Genomic DNA, 19,370 nt, shown 5'->3' with positions numbered 1-19,370 from the left:
CAAACGATCCCTTATAAATCTGTAGGTCCTTCATTCCTTTCATGCAGTGTCTAATGGGATATATTTTTCCTTCATTCCCTCCATGCAGTGCCTTCCTTCCCTTCATGAAATGTCTAATGGGGTATATTTTTCTTTCACATTGTTTTGCATATTGTTCTTCTGCTAGGATGTTTTTATTCCTTCTTAGCTCTCTGTGTGATTGGATCTCTACAATGGTATTTTGGGGTTACCTTAGTGCATCTCTTTTTACTTGTTATAATGTAAATTTCTTGAGATAATCTACTCTTGCTCTGTACTCTACTCTTCTCTGTAGCCTGTACTTGTCTTACATTTCTCTCCTTTCCCATTCATTTACATAATCTTACATCCTAAAATAGTTATATTCTTTATATGATAGCTATTGAAATGAGAAGATATCCATAAAATTTATCATAAAATAATAAATTTTATTTAAAAAATAAGCACTCCAGAACATAAATATCTGTATGAGTATTGTGCCTTAAAGAAGTTGTTGGAACGGCATTCTTTAAAGGCTTTAGAATTAATTTTAGAACCACTTTACAATCTTCATGAGAAAATCACCCTGCTACCACAAGGCAAAGCCTCATGTGTTACCCAGATTAGCATTACTCACCTAATTCGCCAGACCTGAGGGCAGATTTCCTTTGATAGTTTTCACACTTCATAGCAGTCCTTAGAGGATGAAAATTTACTCCATTAAGGATTCTCAAAATAGTGTGGGGGGGCGTATTCTGAACACAGTTCTGAGGGAGAATTCCAAACTTGCTTTGGAATAATGGCAGCATCATTAAACTAAGTCTGTAGTACCCGAGTGCTTTAGAGGGGAAAACCCCCTTTTAGATGAGTAAGTTCTGTTATTTTTGGTAACAAATTGAACTTACTATTTTATACTCATATCATTAAGAGCCATTTCAGAAGTTTCTGTTACTTGACTTCAACTATGTTCTTGTACATAGTGTGCTTAAAACTTGTAGTATGTACATGTGGAAAATGGGCTCTTCATAATAACAGTATATCTGTTGTATTGTTTCTAGGACTATACTTGATAAGAAGGAGCTCTTGGAGTTTGCTCAACTTGGCTGCTACTTGGAATATGACCTCTTCGGTACTGAACTACTTCATTACCAACTCTGCCCAGATATTGACATGCCTGATGATAACAAAAGAATTAGAAGGTAAATATGGTAAAGTCTCTCATAGCATTCCCTTTCCCTAGTCCTTTTTGATTGTCATATCTAGGGAAGTATTAGCAAAGATTCAGAAAACAGTAAGCAGGCTGAACCACAGACTTGCAGAGAAAAATATATCTATGCTGTTTCAGGGAGAAAATCTCTCTATATTATTTTAAGGAGAAAATGAGTCATCCTAAGTAGGCTAAAGCTTAGCAGAGCCTTAGAAGTTCAGTGCAGATGGGCAGCTGACAGGAAACACAGATAATACCCAACCCCTGCCATGAAAATCAGAGAACAAAAGACATTTTCCTCTTTTTACCTCTAATGAAATAAGCTGTTCCTCTCTCAGGTTGACCACACTAAAGCCATAACTTCCTACCAGTAATATTTGAAATGCTTTATTAAAAGTTTTCATTAAAAAGGTGATTTCAAGTTAAATGCTAAAAGTGTAAGGTCTAAAAACTAAACATCATGTAAAATGAATGCAACCTTCCAAAATTGTATAATGTGTGATGCTAGCAGATAATTGTAGGAGTCATTCTTTGTAATCAAGTAGAAACTTTTTGGTGTCAACAATAGCTACCTAGTTTCGTCTTGGTCACATGGTGATATGAAGGTTGAATGAACCAAGTTAGAAAATCTAGGAGGAGAAATAAATTGGAGATTGACAAGGAAGACTTTCGTTTGGGAATATCTAAGTGTTGCTATCCAGTGAAGCCCTAAGATATGGTTTGTATGTGATAGTTGAACTGTGGGAATGAATGACATCACTCAGAGAAGAGGATAAGGACAGAGATCTGGGGACAGAGACATTTAAGGAATGGAGTAGGAACCGTCACTCAAGAAAAGGTTGAGAAGAAGTTTTCAAAGTGATAACATGAGAGATATATGTTGTTATGGAAGTCAGTAGAGAGGAAGACTCAGGGCAGAAGGGCTTGGATGCCGGTAATAAGTGACAAATATCAAGGGAAATAAAGACTGAAAAGCATCCATTGGATTTCACAATGAGGAGGCTGACATTTTATAAACAGTAAGTGCAGTCTCAGTGGAAAAGGCTTGAGGAATGAGTGGGCCGTGAGGAAGAGGAGAGAGAATGCTGAGGTGACTCAAGAAGTGTGGCAGCGGAGGGAAGCAAGGAGTTGAGGCTGGAGTTAGAACACAACAAAGGATCAAGGGAAGTTTCTAGTAAGAGTTGAGAAATGTTTATGTGACTAAGAGCAAGAGCAGAGAGAGGGCCAGAGAGAATGAGTCCAGGGAAGTGGTGCCCATTCCACAGGGTTACTATAGAATTGACATGAAATAATGTATTCCAAGGTTTTATCTGAGTGTCTGGTACAGAATACAGAAGTGTTCAATAGATGTTGATTTTTAGAAACTCTGGATAGATAAGAAATATAGAGCAAGGTTCCTAAGGCAACAAATAGATGGAATCTGGGGAACAAATAGAATGTTGGTTGAAAGGATGCTTTCTCCATTGAAATGAGAGGGTGTGACACAGCAATGGGGTGAATGCAAATAAAAGTCTTAGTGAGGGAAACAGGAGACTGAGGACACATGTCCTTTAGTGTCTCTGTGAGGTGGACATGGTTATCTCCTGAGAAAAAAAGAGTGGATTTAGGGCAGGACCATGTAGAGCAGGAGGAAGGCTAGGAATGGCTGTCGGGTCAATGAGAGAGACCTTGACTTGGGAGTGTTATGTGCGGGACATAGTTGAGTCTAGAAATCATGATTGCATGCCTGTGCATTGGCACCAATGCACATGATTTGGTGATTATTTTCCAAAAGCAAAAATGTTTTGCGTTTTGGTAGTGGAACCAGAGAAGTTGTGTGCATACAAGCAGAAAATAGGAATAATTCAAGAGATTGAGGGCCGGGTGCAGTGGCTCAAGCCTGTAATCCCAGCACTTTGGGAGGCCGAGACGGGCGGATCACGAGGTCAGGAGATGGAGACCATCCTGGCTAACACGGTGAAACCCCGTCTCTACTAAAAAAAATACAAAAAACTAGCCGGGTGAGGTGGCGCGCGCCTGTAGTCCCAGCTACTCGGGAGGCTGAGGCAGGAGAATGGTGTAAACCCAGGAGGCGGAGCTTGCAGTGAGCTGAGATCCGGCCACTGCACTCCAGCCTGGGCGACAGAGCGAGACTCCATCTCAAAAAAAAAAAAAAAAAAGAGATTGAGGGTTGGGATTCTGTCTGAAAGAGATGGATAACAAAGGAGGGATTGAGATGAGGGTCATGGGATCCAAGCTGGAGGGAAGAAAGCATAGAGAGGCATGGGCAGATAGACAGGAAAGCATAGCAGGGCAAATAACTGGACTGCAGGCTTTAATGAAGTAGGTGGAGCATATATATGCTCAAATATATATATTATATATATATACACACACACACATACATACAGTAGAAAAAATGAGTGGAAAAAGTAGAAAGAGGTAATATGATCAGAGTAGGAAACTGAAGATTGAGATATTCAGACAAGAACTAGAATATAATCATGAGAACAGAAAAGTGATTGCAATGGAAGTAGCAAAGCTGTAATTGAGAAGTTATGTCCAGGAACCATGAGATTCAAGTGTCGATAGTTGAATAAGGCACACTGGGTTGAGGGGAAGATCTTGACCCCATGGTCATAGTTGGGACATCCTGAGGATCTTTCCCTGGGAAGTCGACATTTATGTCCTTATGCCTTCTGCTGTCTCCATGTTCTGGCATTCTGCCTTGATCACCTCATTAATGGTACTATGCTTCAAGTTTAGTATCATCAGGGAAAGCTAGTTAATCAATGTTGCTCTAGTTAGGTAAGATGGCAACACGCAACTCTACATGAGCAAATGACTTCACCTGCCTTGACCAATGAAGCTCTGTCTTTTCTTTTAATACTCAGATCAGTTATTTGACAAGTAGATGTATTGATTCTTTGTTTATTTTTGTTTTATTGTTTTAATTTACATGCCAAGGAACCCGATTCAATACAGGTGAACCTGTTTCCCTAAAGCCCTAGTAGTTAGTTTATACTCAGAGGAGACTATTCCTTCCCTAAAGGCATCTGGAATTTAAAATAGGGCAGTGCATTCAGTCATTCTCATCTTTCATAATCTCAGAAACATGATTTTCTGATCAATGCCCTCAACGCATGTTCTATTTCTTCTTTTTTTTTTTTCTCTCTCTTTTTTTGAGACTGAGTCTGGCTGGGTCGCCCAGGCTGGAGTGCAGTGGCCGGATCTCAGCTCACTGCAAGCTCCGCCTCCCGGGTTCCCACCATTCTCCTTCCTCAGCCTCCCAAGTAGCTGGGACTACAGGCGCCCACCACCACACCCGGCGAATTTTTTGTATTTTTGTAGAGATGGGGTTTCACCGTGTTAGCCAGGATGGTCTCGATCTCCTGACCTTGTGATCTGGCCGCCTCAGCCTCCCAAAGTCCTGGGATTACAGGTGTGAGCCACCGCGCCCGGCCTCAAGACATATTTTCTAAATCATCTTGGAAATGGGAACTTTGCACTCTGGATTGGCTTCCTTTTCCCAAGCCCCTTTGTGGTAGTAAGGTGCATATTTTGCCCACCTGTGTCTTACATGAGGCTCCCAGACCTTCTAGAACAAGAAAAAGATCTGTAAAGGGGCATATATGAAGGAGATAGGAGGGTCAGATGACCAATGGCTCCCCCAGCATTCCTTCTTGGCTCCTTTTGGCCATTTGTTTATCCTTTACTGTGCTAAATATAGCCATTCTGGATGTATGGAAATGATAAAAATTATTATAATATCATGTGTGTATATGTATATAATGCATGTGTGCTATTCCATACATATGTATATGTATGTGTGCTTAATCTTCCTTAAATTAAACCATGCATTATCACTTGACCCAAGGACAGCCCATGTTAAGCACTGAATGCCCTTTTGGGTTGCAAGTGCTCCAGTACCCCACTGTCTTGCACACTTGGCTTTCATCATGCATCATCAGTCCTTTTCTGAGCCATTGTAGTCTTAAACCTCTGAAGTGCATGAACACAGAAGCACGCTTCTGCCTACCTCTGGTGTTCAGCACCAGAAATTCTGCGTCTAACACCTGTTTTCAATCTTCTGCTCCATTTCTCAAATCTTATTATATCTCTGCCTTTTCACACTTTGTAGTCTCTCTCTAATATTTGTTTGCAAACACTAACTCATTTGTATTTCTATAATTACCGTGATTTTTTGTCTTCTCGTCTGTAGTGGCTCCCCCTTTTCTGGCAGCATCTCTGTAATTCCTGTTCTTCCATAAAATGGCACAACAGGAGAGATGATCTTTTAGTGTAAGCGGGACGGGGCAGGTTTTCTGGATGGTCAGGATATAATTGTGTGTCCAGAGCCATAACGTTATCTTTCTCCTGAGATAAGGAGTCTCCAGATTCTTGACTTGACGGGCTCTAAGGATTCCCGGTCTGAAGTAGGAGTATGTTGTCCTCTGTGCTCTTTCATTCTACTTCACTATTTGGTAACATCAAGGTCTGACACAAGACATCTTAGAGGAATTTCTTTATCCACACAATCTGCCTTTGTAGTATGAGAAATTCTATTTCTCAGATAAGAAACGTAGGCAAAAATTTTGGAAAATGCCCAGGAAATATCAGGGAGAAAGTGTTTCCTGAAACCTCCTATACCGTGATACTTCTTTGCAGTTGTGGATCAAGGTTTGTCACACTAAGGTTCAGCATTGTGTATGCATTCTGTCAAATCTTTCTCTTTGTTTTTTGTTTTGTTTTGTTTTGTTTTTGTTTTTTTTTTGTTTTTATGTGATCATATAACTTATCTTAGATAATTCCCCTAAACTGAGTGTGTTCCAAAAGTAACTGCAGATCAGAACTTTAGGATATTATACACATTTCAATGAGGCAAAAAATTGTAGTGGCACAAAAGTCGTTCCATGCGCTTACAGGACAGGCATGGCTCTTCTCTGCTGGTGCTTGCATTCCTTTGACCTGCAGATACAAAGTCTATTCTTCCATTATCACTTATTTTAAAATATATGTTCTCGGAGGGCAGGGCTTTGTGCCTGAGTTTGTGTGTGTGTGTGTAGTGCCCCACGTTTTGCTCACTGTAGTAATTAAATATGACTCATGTACTAGGACACCAAGAAATGCTTTTGAAACAAAAAAGATACCTTTCAAATCATCAGCCTCTGGGGGAAGGCACTGTCCATCCGTCTAGATCCACTTTAGAACCTAAATGCTGAAAAAACTATTCAGAGAATCCCAGAGAAGAGCCATTGTCTGCGAGTGGCATCTTCCGCCATCAAAGCCCCATGGAAGTCACGACAGACACTGCCCAGAGTCCAGACACGTACAGATGGTAGCTGTCAGGAGGTGACTCACACTACAGATTCCAGCATTTCACACAGCAAAGAGGATTTCATTTTTAGAGAATAGTCAGGGAGCTGTTCTTTAGTCCACTGACTACAAATTTAAAGGAATAGCTTATTATTTTAGCAATCTTGCTGACATGGAAAGAAGACGGGATACATTTGTATTGGTCAGTTGAATCCAGTCCTCAGAGACCACAACTAAATCAAAATTCCCATAGACTTCAAAGGGACAAATGGTTAAAATACTGACCAACCTTTTTTCAGTGACTTTGTAGCTTACCAAATGCCCCTCACTTACAGATCCACTGATTTTGCTCTCAGAATATTTTACTTGTAGTGAGATTCCTTTTGTTTCCCTATTTTAATCACAAATAGTCCTTGATATTGATTTGCTAGATAAAAGGAGAGAGCAAGAATGAGATCTGAAAAATGGGCCCACAGAGAGAGGCATTTGAGAGAGGACTGTTGAATACAAATCCAGAACAAAGTTATTTAGCGAAACGCCAAAGTGGTCATTCATCCAAACTGGCACATCCTATTAGAAGCTATCTTTAATGCGGTATTGCCAGGCGTCGTCATAAATATCACGGGTTAGAAATTTCCGTGTGCATGGAATAAGGATATGTTCCTGCTAGGATGCAGCAATATTTTTATCATCACCACACAATATTTATTAAAGTTCTCTCAGTACACACGCCACGGTAGAAGGCAGTATCTTTACGATAAGCACAATAGGTTAATGAGTAAAAAGTCAAAAGCACCCTGAAAAGCGAAAATGAAAGACAAATGACATCTAATGAGTTAACGTTTTTCACAGGGTGCGTCTCCTGGTGGAGGAGGGCTATGAAGATCGAATTCTGGTAGCACATGACATACATACGAAAACCCGGCTGATGAAATATGGAGGTCATGGCTATTCTCATATACTCACCAACGTTGTTCCTAAAATGTTACTGAGAGGTATAACTGAGAATGTGCTCGATAAGATTCTAATAGAGAACCCTAAGCAATGGCTAACTTTCAAATAGGATGGTTGCTTATGAATTCGCACCTTGCGTGTAAAACTGGCGGAGAACATTCAGCGATTTCCAGTCCACTGAGAGCTATTAATCAGTTACCTAGGACTAATGACGGATCATTTCCTTCTGAGGAGAAGTAGGAGGGTTTGCCTTCTCTGAGACCAGCTATTACACCTGTGCCTCTAGGGAGTTACTCAGCCTAATTGAGCCCTATTATTTTGCCTTAACAAAATAAATACAGAAGTACCTATTTCTAAACAATGATTTAAAGTCTATATCCCCTAAGCTGAGTTGTTGTTTTTCTCCCTAATCTACCAGCTGCACTACTTCAGAAAATGTAAAGTGTTTCTAGTTGAATTATTCCCTTCTTGAGCGATCTAATGTTTCTTGTAATATTGATGATCCTACTAATTATCCTGCTGTTCTTTAATTAATGCTTAATGAATAATATGGCACTTTAAAATAGCTTATTCAACAAGGGAAGTTAAATTTTGAGACTTTTTCCCCAAAGGATACTGACTGTAATACGATTACCAATTCACAATGATAAAAATATTTTGAAAGGTTGATTTTATGCTGTCCACCTATCTATATATTCTTCTAATAAAATGGTTTTGATATCTTTGGCTTTCTGGTGTCTATTTTTGCCGTAAATTTTGCTGTTTTGCAACCTTTGTATAAGAACACATAACACTACTGAATTATAAAAATTCAATCATAAAAGTCAAAATATATTACATAATATAGTTTAATGAATCGTTACATTTATAATAACAAAGGCCACAATTTAATTAACTGATAAGATATAATGCAAAAAAAAGGAGAAATGTTTGCCTTATATATATTCCCTTTATTTCCTTTACCTTGTGTTTTTCCTTGGACCTAAACAGAGAAAATAATGCTTATTTATCTGAAGAAAAGGTCAGATCTATTGGAAATGACAGCCTGATACTAGAGCCTCCTCTTTAAAAGGTATCCAGCCCTGATATTTTGTGTAAATAAAGCATTTTTAAAAACTCTTAGTTAAAACACTTAGGTGATGGCCACTGCTGCTTATAAATTCATCTTTTGGTTGAATCTTCACTATGCTATTTGGCACCTAAAAATATTCTCCAAACCCTTGCTGCCAATTCCTCTTTGATAAATATATAGCTAATTCGAAATAAAATCCATTGTGATTCATTTATGAGTTATCTTACATATCACAAAGGCCAATTAGAATTTGTCCTTATTCTTGATGAAAAGTTTGTTTTTAATCATAAAAATCATGACAGTTACTCAGACGCAGGCATTTCAACAGAGCTAACACCACCTTCAGATAGGCACACCATGCATAACTCTTGGGAAGTTGAGCTTTGCTAAATAAAAGATATTTTGGCTGATCAGAGATGTTCAAGCTTTCTGTGTATTAGAACAGAAAGTAACAAAGAGGAATGAGCCAGGAGAACAAATTAATTCCTTTAAATAAAAAAAAATGCAAGTGTCCTTCACCAGTAAAGGAAGCAAATTTTTAAAATTTCTGTTTTTGAAATCTACTTGTCAAAGAGTTTTCAAAGGCAATGAAAGGGGAACAGATTTTTCATTGTAATAGTGGAAGTTGTGTGATAGTTAGGAGATATCAACATGCATTTTTAATCTTTTCCTTAGATGAAAGAGATGGCTTTTGGCAGTGTGTTCTAACCAGCAAGAAAAGATTTGTATTACTCTCCAAATCTACTGTACTGTCAGCTTCAGTCCACCTGAGAAAAAAGAAAAAAAATTGATAGCTCAAATGCGTATAATTCATAAACACTGCAAAGGAGAGCCACTTGGTGTCTGCAGTCCTCATATTAACAATCTGTCACAGAATGCAGTTAAAGTATTGATTGGCATATGGTAATACAACAACCATAGCCTTAACTTACAGACCTGTAAAATAAAGGGCATTTTTACCTAATACAATTAATTTTCTAGATAACTCTTAAAGAGAAGTTGTTTTAACTGGTTTTGCTACTCCATATATTGTCATTCAAAATATATTTTAACCCAAAATAAGTTAAATAATTTATGCATGTTTGTGTGTGTATATATGCATATACTTCTTTATATTAAAATTTTGAGGCTATACAGCCACTGTGCCCTATGGAATAAAGCCATATATATATGTTTTATATGTATATGTTTTATATGTATATAAAACATTTCATCTAACATATATATGTGTGTGTGAGTATATGTATGCATGTTTAGCAGATATTTGTATAAAATATAAACACTGTTGTCATATTGGTTATATGTGAAATTGTTAATTTTGAAATAACCTCAGGCCACAGACTTGTAGTCACCGTTTGAAGGCCTCACCTAGTGTCCCCTTGGTGACGTATGCAGCAGCTCAAATTAAACCTTTGTGCATTGGGTTATGAATAATCTTTTGTTCCAAAGATGGCAAAAGCCTCGGCTTGATTTGATACTAAAGAATAAATTTCTCTGACTTTCCCCAGTGAATCTAAATGTATTCAGTTGACAAAATGGACACATAAGGGCTTTTTCTAAATACCGTACATAATTACACATTTTCACACTTAGAGGGTAATCCTATGATACACTGTCAATCTCTATTTTTAAAGACTATCACCAGAAAAGAGAGAAAAGAAAATTCATATAAGAAAAAGAAAATGTGAAAATGATCATAGGCTTGGGAATTCCCTCAAATCCAGAAAATTCCAGGTTAAGGCTTGAAGTAGAATCATTCCCAGGTCTAGCTCTAAAGTTAACAAGAGTACAAGGCAAACAATTTCTTTGGGGACAAGCAGCATTATTTCAATTAGACCTTCTCCTGCAGGGTAAAAATCATTCTTCCCCACGCTATGAATGGACTCCAAGTATCATAATAAGCAGGTAAACTCACAAGAACCAAAGCCGACATATGGATAAAAGCAGCAAGATCACAGTACACCAAAGTATCATATATATTGAAGAAATAATTCAATGTCTTAGATTTGTCTATAAAAATTTGTGATCTATATAGGACTTCATTCACATGGACACTAACGATAAGGAGTATTTGCTTTGGCGGTAGTGGATCACACATCTGCTTATCTTGCTTTGATATTTTTTACATAATGTTTCTGAGTGATACAGATGTGAGTCAGGTAGCATTTGATTTCCCCACATATACACAACCGAGGTGCCCTGCCATTGGCATCCCCTGGGATCCTTGATTCACTGACGTTAGCCATACGCATCCAGTGTTCAAACTCAGAATGATAAGCTTAGTCTCTGCATTATCAGTCAGCGTAAATAATAAATCCAGAAAACGTGCTGTATTTGTTGTTGTTCCCTCCATGGGCTTTCCCGCCATCTAATTTGATATAGACTTCGTCTCCCGGCTCCAAATGAAGAACCACACTGTTACTGGCATAGTCGTAATTCTGATCAGCATCCTGGGCAATTGCACTAGCACGCACCTATGTGAAACAGACAAGAATTAGGATGCGTAAATGAGAATTCTCAAGTTTTCTTTTTGCCATTCATGCAGCATCACAAGCTGACTTGCTGCCATAGCACAGAATTTAGCGTAGAAAAGTCCCTGTTGACCTCAGAGCTTTATGAGAATAGTGCTGTGGCAGTTTCAGCTACATTGGTGAGGAGGAGGACAGAAAGGGACAAAATAGTGCTTCAGTGGGGACGATTCTGGCAGTCTTCTCTAACTCCACATTCTAAACTATGCATACAATTTGTCATCTTCCTGTATCACTTGTTTTTCTAACTCCTTCAATCCCTATGCCCAATCGCATTTTGAAATGAAACTAATAGTATTTTTTTGCGTTTTAGTTTAAGCCAAATAGCAATATTCTAATCAGCTGTTTATGAGTACAGAAGTTCAAGTCTTAAGTTCAGCTGTTCACCACAATTATTAGAAAACTGAGGTAGGTAATAGCTAAAAATACCCAGGAAAATACCAACTCCTCTACTACTTACAAAGAAAAAAAGGAAAAAGTCTTTTGATTTAGGGCTTTCCAAATCTAATTCATGTAAAGCCCCCTTTACCAGGCTGCTTCAGAAGCTCATTTATACGTCTTTGATTATATCACCCAAGTTTTCAGAGCTCCTTTTTCCATCGTGTCTTTTTATTACTTAACTATGACATATGCATTTAAATCAACAATTTAACCTCAGCATATCTAAAACTTAAGGGACTAAATTTTCATGTTCTGAGGCCTCTCACGTTTGAAGAATTTTTGAATGATTTCATTGAATATCCACTTACACTTAGGAGATTCTAAATATGTGGCTTGATTTGAGGACAGAGGCTGCTTATAATCTGCCCATGGTAAGCCTGTGATCTCATTAGTGAGTTGATAGACATTTACAAACAGTCAAATTGCTTATCTCATGCATTGTGGACATTCTGTCAGATCCTTAGCTCAAATTAGGCTTCATGTTCATTTAGATATATTTTGATTCTGCCTTGGAAAATCTTTCAACAGGCAGACTTAGATTTGATTTATTTCAGTAAAGCAACTACTTTGTGGCTTGTTTCATTTCTATTCCACTATAATGATATTTCCCTGAATAACATAGCAAGTGATTTAGTGGTTTTGTAAACCTGCACTATGTAATAATGCATGATTTGGGGTACAATATGCTGGATTTTATCACTTGGAAAAATGAGAGAAATGAGACAGAAGTTCAGAATTTCCAAAATTTAAATGATGGGTTTTCCAATTAAATTTTCATGTGATATGTTCTCACATTAATGCTGAAACGTTAAAAAAAGGAGAAGGCTCTTTAACACTGCTGAACCTGTAAAGTCATTTGAGTAGTATCTTTAAAATGTCTTTCTGGGTATCATATAGCAAAAGGAGAAAATGACCTAAAGGATTTAGAATTGCTTAGCACTGTACTAACAGGCACTAATATAATGAAAGCAATATACCATGTAATTATGCTTGGAAGCCTTGACTCCAAAGTATATGCCAATTTAGTAAAGTGGCCCGTTTTGACCATTAAATAATAATGCAGTTTGACTTCATAATATTTTCTAAAAATTAATCATGAGTTTGTAGGAGTTGAATGCTTTGATTCATTTATTTCATCTACCCATTAATTCCTAGGGAAACAAATCTACAAGAAGGATATTGGTATTACGACTTGTGTTTTTTCTCATCTGTGGATTTTTAATGGGTGAAAAAATTTAAAAACCAAAATATTAATAAGCTATATTAGTAATACATTAGTTATCAACCCATAATATACTCCTCAGCTATTACTAAAAACCAGACACATTTTATTCAGTGCTTTGGGTGTTTAGGACATATTCTATGGTTATTGGGCTTTAACATGGTTTTCTACATGAAGGTATTGGAGAAACAGGACATACTAAAATTATGTGATTTAGACACAATAATCCTTTTAAAAATATAATGCCATTTTTATTCTCCAGGGTGTAACCACAAAACCAAGTAAACATCACCATTTTCATTCAGCAGGTGTAACCACAAAAACCTACGAATGCATTAGAGTGATTGCACAGACTGAAAGGTTACCCTCACAGTTTCCACCACCTTTGTTGGATCAAGCTAGCGTGGTTGCTCTTTAATGAAGGTAATTCTCTAAGATTTTAACCTATACTGTACCATAAGACTGTCCCAAATAAATAATTGCCATACTCCAGTGTACTTGGCATGATTTTGGTATGCCTGCTCACCTGATCATACTCTAAAGATATAATAGGACTTGAAATTTCAAGCTCTAGTATCCAGCTCAGTGACTTCAACAATTCTTTCAAGCCATCAAACTATTGAGGAAGGTAATGTGTTCACCCTGGAGGCTATTTCCAGATTCCTAAATGTACACTGATTTCAGCATTCTGTCTGGCAATACAATCCATCCTTTCTTCAGCGCAATCGACCGATTTCTACCTAAATTTACTCTAATATCTTTTCTTATTACAAGATAACTGTTTAGATTCTGCTTTATCTTTAGTTCATATTTCTTTAACCCTAAAAAGATTATTAATTTGACATGTCATTGATCTCTCTAATAAGTGAATACCAACCCACAAACCACTCATCCTTTTAAAAATATTTCGTGTGCATCAGTGCCATAACTAATAAATTTTTAAGAGTACCAACTGGTCTTTAATTATTTTATGCTTTTAGCCCTGAAACAGTTTTAGTTTTCATTACAGTGGCTTATTTATTATAGTGGCATTAGAGTGATTGTATTCAAATAGCAATTTTCCTTCATGTTTTCTGCTAAGAGGATTACAAACATTAAAGAGATTTCCTCCTTTCAAATGTAAAGCTATTTGAGTCGAACTTTTACCTTTAATATGCACTGTCATGGGCTTTCAACAAATGGTAGGATTAAATTTAGGTTGATGGCTTCATGGAGAGTATGAGAGCTGCGGTCCTTTTAGGGGTATGTTTCTGTGTCTGCAATAGGTTGTGTAGTTTTAGCATTATCTTATTAGTGAGGATCTATTGTTAGAGATAATATTTATGGTGACATTTGTAATTTAATTAATTGCCACTGATGTTCTCATAATTTCATTTTCATTGTACTTCTGTGGAATCATAAACAAAAGGTTAAGTGGCACATCAGGTTAATTTACCAGTCTTTGATGTTTCCATCTGTGATCTTACATTCTACACAAAGCATAAATAAAATGGCTCTCATACGGTTATGGTCCAGAAGCATTTCTCTCTCTTAGTTTAATTTTTAGTTTAATTTTTGTGCTTCTCAAAATCCACTTAATCCATAGAACGTTACGCTGACATGGATCTCTGAGTTTCTGTTTTATGAAAACAAATTAGGTCAGCTCAGAGAGGGAGCCTGCCATTCTAAGAAGTGATCAGACCCAGAATATAATCGAAAAGAAAGAGTGAAGTGTTATTTAAAATTAATGAAAAGATTTTATAAGATTTCTCATTTGTAACTGCCTGCAGACTGGACTTGAGAAAATAGTTCTAGTCTAGAGATAAAATTCCTTAACGGTAGTAGTGTAGTAACCATTTTCCAAAATAGTCCACACTGAACTAAGAAAACAATGTTGTTTACCACTATAGATTTATTTTTCTGAATTACCTGTTGCATACCTTTTGCAGAAGCAGCAGCTTAATATTACCAATGAAAAGCATTATGCATTATAAGGTCAGCTGTTTTACCTTATTCTTTTTCCTGATCTTCATGGAATGTGTGTGCTAGCATGATACAAAGGAAGATTTTACACCCCAAACAATGAAATCATTTTAAAAACAAAATGCACATAGAACACCTACTTGGTGTTATTTTCTTAGAATCAGTGTAATATACACAGGCTCAGCAGTCTAGACGTTAACATTTAAACTAATTTAAATGTATTAATCCCTGCTTTTTTCATGCAATTGCAATTTCCAGATATTTAAAGATATGAGCATTTTTATACATTTGCTGATAAAATTGGAATCATTTCATTTTAATTGATACCTCTAAAAGTCATCTCTTCAGCCCGATTGTATTTTCCAGACCTGACCTTTGAGTCAGAAGAGAGCCAATTTGCAAATAAAGGGGTGTCTCATGGCTGCCTGCTGAGGGGCTGTTCATAAGCCTTTTTGTGAGGGTGATTCAATAGCTCCATCCTGGTGCAGTGAGTCATGCCCGTTTTAGCCATTTGCCTATAACTGTTTTACTGCCCTGTGAATAATTTTTATTTATCTTAATATTATTTTCATGCATAACAACTGTAATAAACAACCCTGTCAGTGCCTCCTGGTGGCCATTTTTCCTCTTTTTGTTCTATGTGTCCTGAGGGTCCCTTAGCTATTTGTAGGATAGGGTAGGGAACAGGACGTTTTCTGCCTTTCTCTCTTACGCATTTAGGACATCTTTTTTTTTTTGTTTGGTCTTTCACTTTTGAAAGAATTCTGACCCTGAATTAGGTCTTCCGAATCCTGCTTGAATGGTGCTTAACAGAAACCTGGGTGATAGCTAAGAATCTCTGAATGTCCAGGGGGCGAGTTACCTAAAGCCCAATAGACCTCGTTTAAGTCAAAGTTGCAGCAGGAGAGGAGGTCTCTTGATGGCGATGCCAGGGTCGCGGGCCATCCCCTATGCCACTCAGTAAGCCAAGTTAAAACCCAGAAACTCAGCCCCAACCGCAGGCTACAGGCTGCAAGGCCTCGCCCCAGTGGCTACTGATTCAGCGTGCACAGAAGGTCCCATTACACTTTTAGATAGTTGCAAATATTATTTTCCTCCTCTGACTAAAAGATCAAACAAGCTTCGGTTTTGCAATGACCTCGAATTTCTCCACAGTAAAGTGGCCCCAGCAGAATACTGCAGACCCATGCGTAGCCCTTGCAGCGGCGCCGACTGGCTCAGGGAATCAAATCCTCTTGGCCGGCTGGTCCAGAGGCTGATAGACTCGAGGCTGGGCTCGAACCGGTCGCCCCCGCAAGCCACCTGCCCGAGCGTCCTCTGACTCCATAGAGAGTTTGGGTTCTGAGTCTAGCTGCGCGCTGTGTTTCACTGCATGAACCCCCGAATCTCAACTATTCTTTTTGTTATCAGCACGCCTTGCCTCTCCCCTCCGCTATTTTTTGGCTGAAAACGAAACTGGAGTTTGCGCCTTGAAATTGACTATATGTGAGTTTCACAGCCTGGGACGCCGCAAGGACTTGGCGACCGCGGGCCCCACAGTCGCTCCTCCGTTGTGGCTGCGCCCGGCTTGGACTCACTCCTTTGGGGCCCTTGTTTCTCCCTCGGGCCTTTGTCTACCACCCCCGAGTCGGTCACCCTGCCACGCCCATTCCGGACTCCCCCAGCCCTCTCCACTCCCCAGAAAGCCCGTAAGCGACCAGCGCAGGAGCTGTCCCGGGGACCCAGCTCCCGGCTTCCCGCCCCTCGAGGGTTGCGCTCACAGGCGCGCGCACCGATCGAGGGTCCCAAACTCCGGAACCGCCCTCTCCAGGCCGCTGGGCGCCCTCCTGCGCGCACGACCCCCGCCTCTCCAGCGTGGGACGGCGTCCCCCCTCGCCGTCTCTCCGGGAAGCCCGGCCGCCGCGCCCTTCCTCCTCGGGCTCCCACCCCCATTTCCGGGGTCTCCTCCCTCTCTCCCGCACCTTCCCGCGCTCCCTCCCCGCCCTCCCCGCCGCCCGCTGGCGTTCACCTGGTTGTTTTTGCAGAGATCAGCCCACATGCTGGTGCCGTCCCCTCCGCGCATCAGGACGTGGTAGGTGAAGAAGTAGATGCCCGGGATGGAGCAGGTGAACTTGCCGGTGGTGGGGTCGTAGTGGTTTCCGAGGTTGGTGACCACGTCGTCGAACTTGAGCACCTCGTAGCCTTCGTGCTGCCGCTTGAGGCCGGCGTAGAAGGCGATCTTGGGCACCGTGCTGTAGGTGGCGGCGCTGATGGCCCCGGCCGCGTTCAGGCCGGGCGCCCCGGGCGGGCCCGGCAGGCCTTGGCGGCCCGGCTCGCCCTTCTCGCCCGGGGGCCCCATGGGGCCCGGCGGCCCGGGCTCTCCGGGGGGCCCGCGCGGACCCGCCTTCCCGGGTCGGCCGGCCTCGCCTTTGGGGCCCTGGATGAAGGTGGGCAGGGACTGCATGAGGCCGCGGTCGGGCGTGGCAGCGGTGCTGGGCGCCTTGGTGCCCCCGTAGGGGTCGCAGACCATGCGGCAGGTGCCCAGCATCTCGTAGTGCGCCGACGTGCCGGCCGAGCTCACCAGCACCGGGATAAGGATCACCAGCAGCAGCACCATCACCACCCCCAGCGCCCCGGCGGCGATCAGGCGCCTCCTGCTGCCCACCAGCCGGCTCAGCGCGGGGCGATCCTCTTGTCTGCTTTTGGACAGAATTTTGAAGGTTGGGCGGGGACCTCTTCAGAGCCGAAAACAACCCCCTGCGAACCCCAACTCCCCTGGGCGGGCGCGCGCCGGCCGCTGCAGCCGACTCCTGCTCCCCCCGCGGAGGCTGCGGCTGGGGAGGGAGCGCGGGCGCCCAGTGACTTGAGCCGAAGTCCCGAGCCTGGGGTGGGGGTCGGGGGAGGGGTGCGCGGGGCGCCCTCGCCTCCCGCGAGCTCCTTCGCACCTGTGGCTGCAGCGCGCTCCGGCGCGGCCACCGGGAGGGCAGAGCCAGCCGCCGCCTCCTGCGCTCGCCCGGGCCGCTCACACTTTTATGCCGCCGCCGCCTGCGATCGACTTTTCCGTTTTTGCAGACTGCGCCAGTTCGCACCAACTTTCCGTCTGAAGTTGCCTTTTTCTGCCTCCTCCTCCTCTTCTTTCGCTCGCTCAGTTCGCCCGTCCGCTGCCTTTTTTTTTTAATTGCCTCCTTTCTCTCTTCCTCCTTTGCCACCACCACAACTCGAATAGACGCGCACCCCAAAGCCCCGCGTGGGCCCGGGCGTCCCCCGGGTGCGCCCAGCGGCGGCGGCGGCGGGCACTGTCGGCTCGGCGAGGCTCGGGGCTGGGGTGGAGGAGCGAGCGAGCAGCGGCGAGCGCCTCACGGCCGGGAGCCGAGCGAGAGAGAGACTGAAGGCAGAATTCTGCCTGGGTACCACCTGCCAGGAGAAGAGGAGGCTGACAAACGCGCGCCGGAGCAATTTATAGGCACCCAAGGCACAGAGGAAGGGGAGCCGCTTTGGCATCTCATTGCAGCATCTGCTCTGCTCATCCCACTCAGAGAGAGTTTGGCATTACTCTGACAATGTGGGATTTTTTTTTCGGCCTCTCTTTTTTTCTCTCTCTGCACATGGATGAACAGTGAGATTCTGAATACTCCCTTGCTGAACCAAGCGATGGCAGGTCCTGCTGGACCCACCTGGGGGAGAGAGACAGCTGTGCGACAGCTTTCAGGGCTCAAGGGTCACACCTAAGTCCCAGATTTCCCCACTGCCAGCAGCCCCAGTTGGAGGGTGGAGGTGAAGGTTGAAAGGAGGGTGGCTGAGTTGACAATGTTTCTTTGCTGGCTCCTCTACAATCAGTGCTTCAGGTGTTTCTCAAAATGCCACTTTTAACAGAAGGAGGGCCTTTTAGAATTTTTCAGATGGTAGATGTGATTTTCTTTTAACCTGATGGTTTTCCTCCTCTGCCTTCTAAATGAATAAGATGTTACCCCAAGAACAGCGAGGTATGTTCAAAAGCCAAATAACATTTCTGAATGATTTAAAATGAACATGTCCACCGCATCTGGGGGAGAGGGGGTTGGTCCTTTTTACAAATGCTGCACCGTGGTGAGTGCATACATATGTACTCTACTTACAGGCTTACAGTTCTAGCAATCTTTCAGGGGATACTGCCAATGGACCTGAAGTTGCATTTACTTAAAGTCGCTAAATGTACGAGAAATAATCACTTGTCAAAATGGCGTCAAAAGATCAAGCAAGGAGCATTTACACAAGTGCTGGGCAACGTCTTTTCCTAGGATATGGAAAGAGTTCTTATAAGCTCCATAGCAGATTTCCCAAATGTACATTGAGGGAGGGAAGAAATAGGAGAAATACAAGAAACAAGAGCCTCCATTCTCAGTGGGTGAGCTGCAGAAAGAACAGGATGGTTTATCATATTACTGGAAAGCTCCCAGTAGATATCAGGCAAGTCATCCCACCAACAAATACATAAGACACACAAGAATGGCTTTAAATAAATAAGTAGAATTGATTCCTAAATCATACTTCTGCATTCAGGAGCAACAGATGTCAATCAAACGTAGGTGACATTTGCTTGTCAATACGAGGATGATGGCTGGGAAGACGGTGACTTATTACATCAGGGTGAGAATGTGAAATGAGAAGCAGGAACAAATAAGACTCCAGCAAGCAAGCAATAACATCCTGGGTGATGATCAAGCAGCCTGTGAT

At 41.6% G+C, this 19,370-nt stretch overlaps 2 protein-coding genes across 4 annotated transcripts in view; one reads left to right on the top strand and one right to left on the bottom strand.

Annotated features, from left to right (window-relative positions):
• Nucleotides 1-10,028, top strand: part of PTER (phosphotriesterase related) — a 77,198-nt gene extending 67,170 nt beyond the window's left edge. For all 3 annotated transcript variants that reach the window (XM_025397644.1, XM_025397643.1, XM_025397642.1), the window contains 2 exons: nt 1,056-1,196; nt 7,352-10,028. In XM_025397644.1, the coding sequence (XP_025253429.1) occupies nt 1,056-1,196; nt 7,352-7,562 (352 nt within the window). In that variant the 3' untranslated portion in view covers nt 7,563-10,028. The remainder of the gene's footprint in view (nt 1-1,055; nt 1,197-7,351) is intronic.
• Nucleotides 8,286-18,215, bottom strand: C1QL3 (complement C1q like 3). The gene is made up of 2 exons (XM_025397645.1): nt 16,687-18,215; nt 8,286-10,999 (listed from the first exon to the last, which is right to left on the bottom strand). The coding sequence occupies exons 1-2, from the start codon at nt 17,272-17,274 to the stop codon at nt 10,820-10,822; spliced, it is 768 nt and encodes a 255-aa protein (XP_025253430.1). The 5' UTR covers nt 17,275-18,215; the 3' UTR covers nt 8,286-10,819.
• Nucleotides 18,216-19,370: the final 1,155 nt, after the last annotated feature.

Source organism: Theropithecus gelada, chromosome 9 (assembly GCF_003255815.1).
Source record: "Theropithecus gelada isolate Dixy chromosome 9, Tgel_1.0, whole genome shotgun sequence".
NCBI lineage: Eukaryota > Metazoa > Chordata > Mammalia > Primates > Cercopithecidae > Theropithecus > Theropithecus gelada.
The sequence above is the reverse complement of the archived record's forward strand: the minus strand, read 5'-3'. Positions and strand labels throughout refer to the sequence as shown.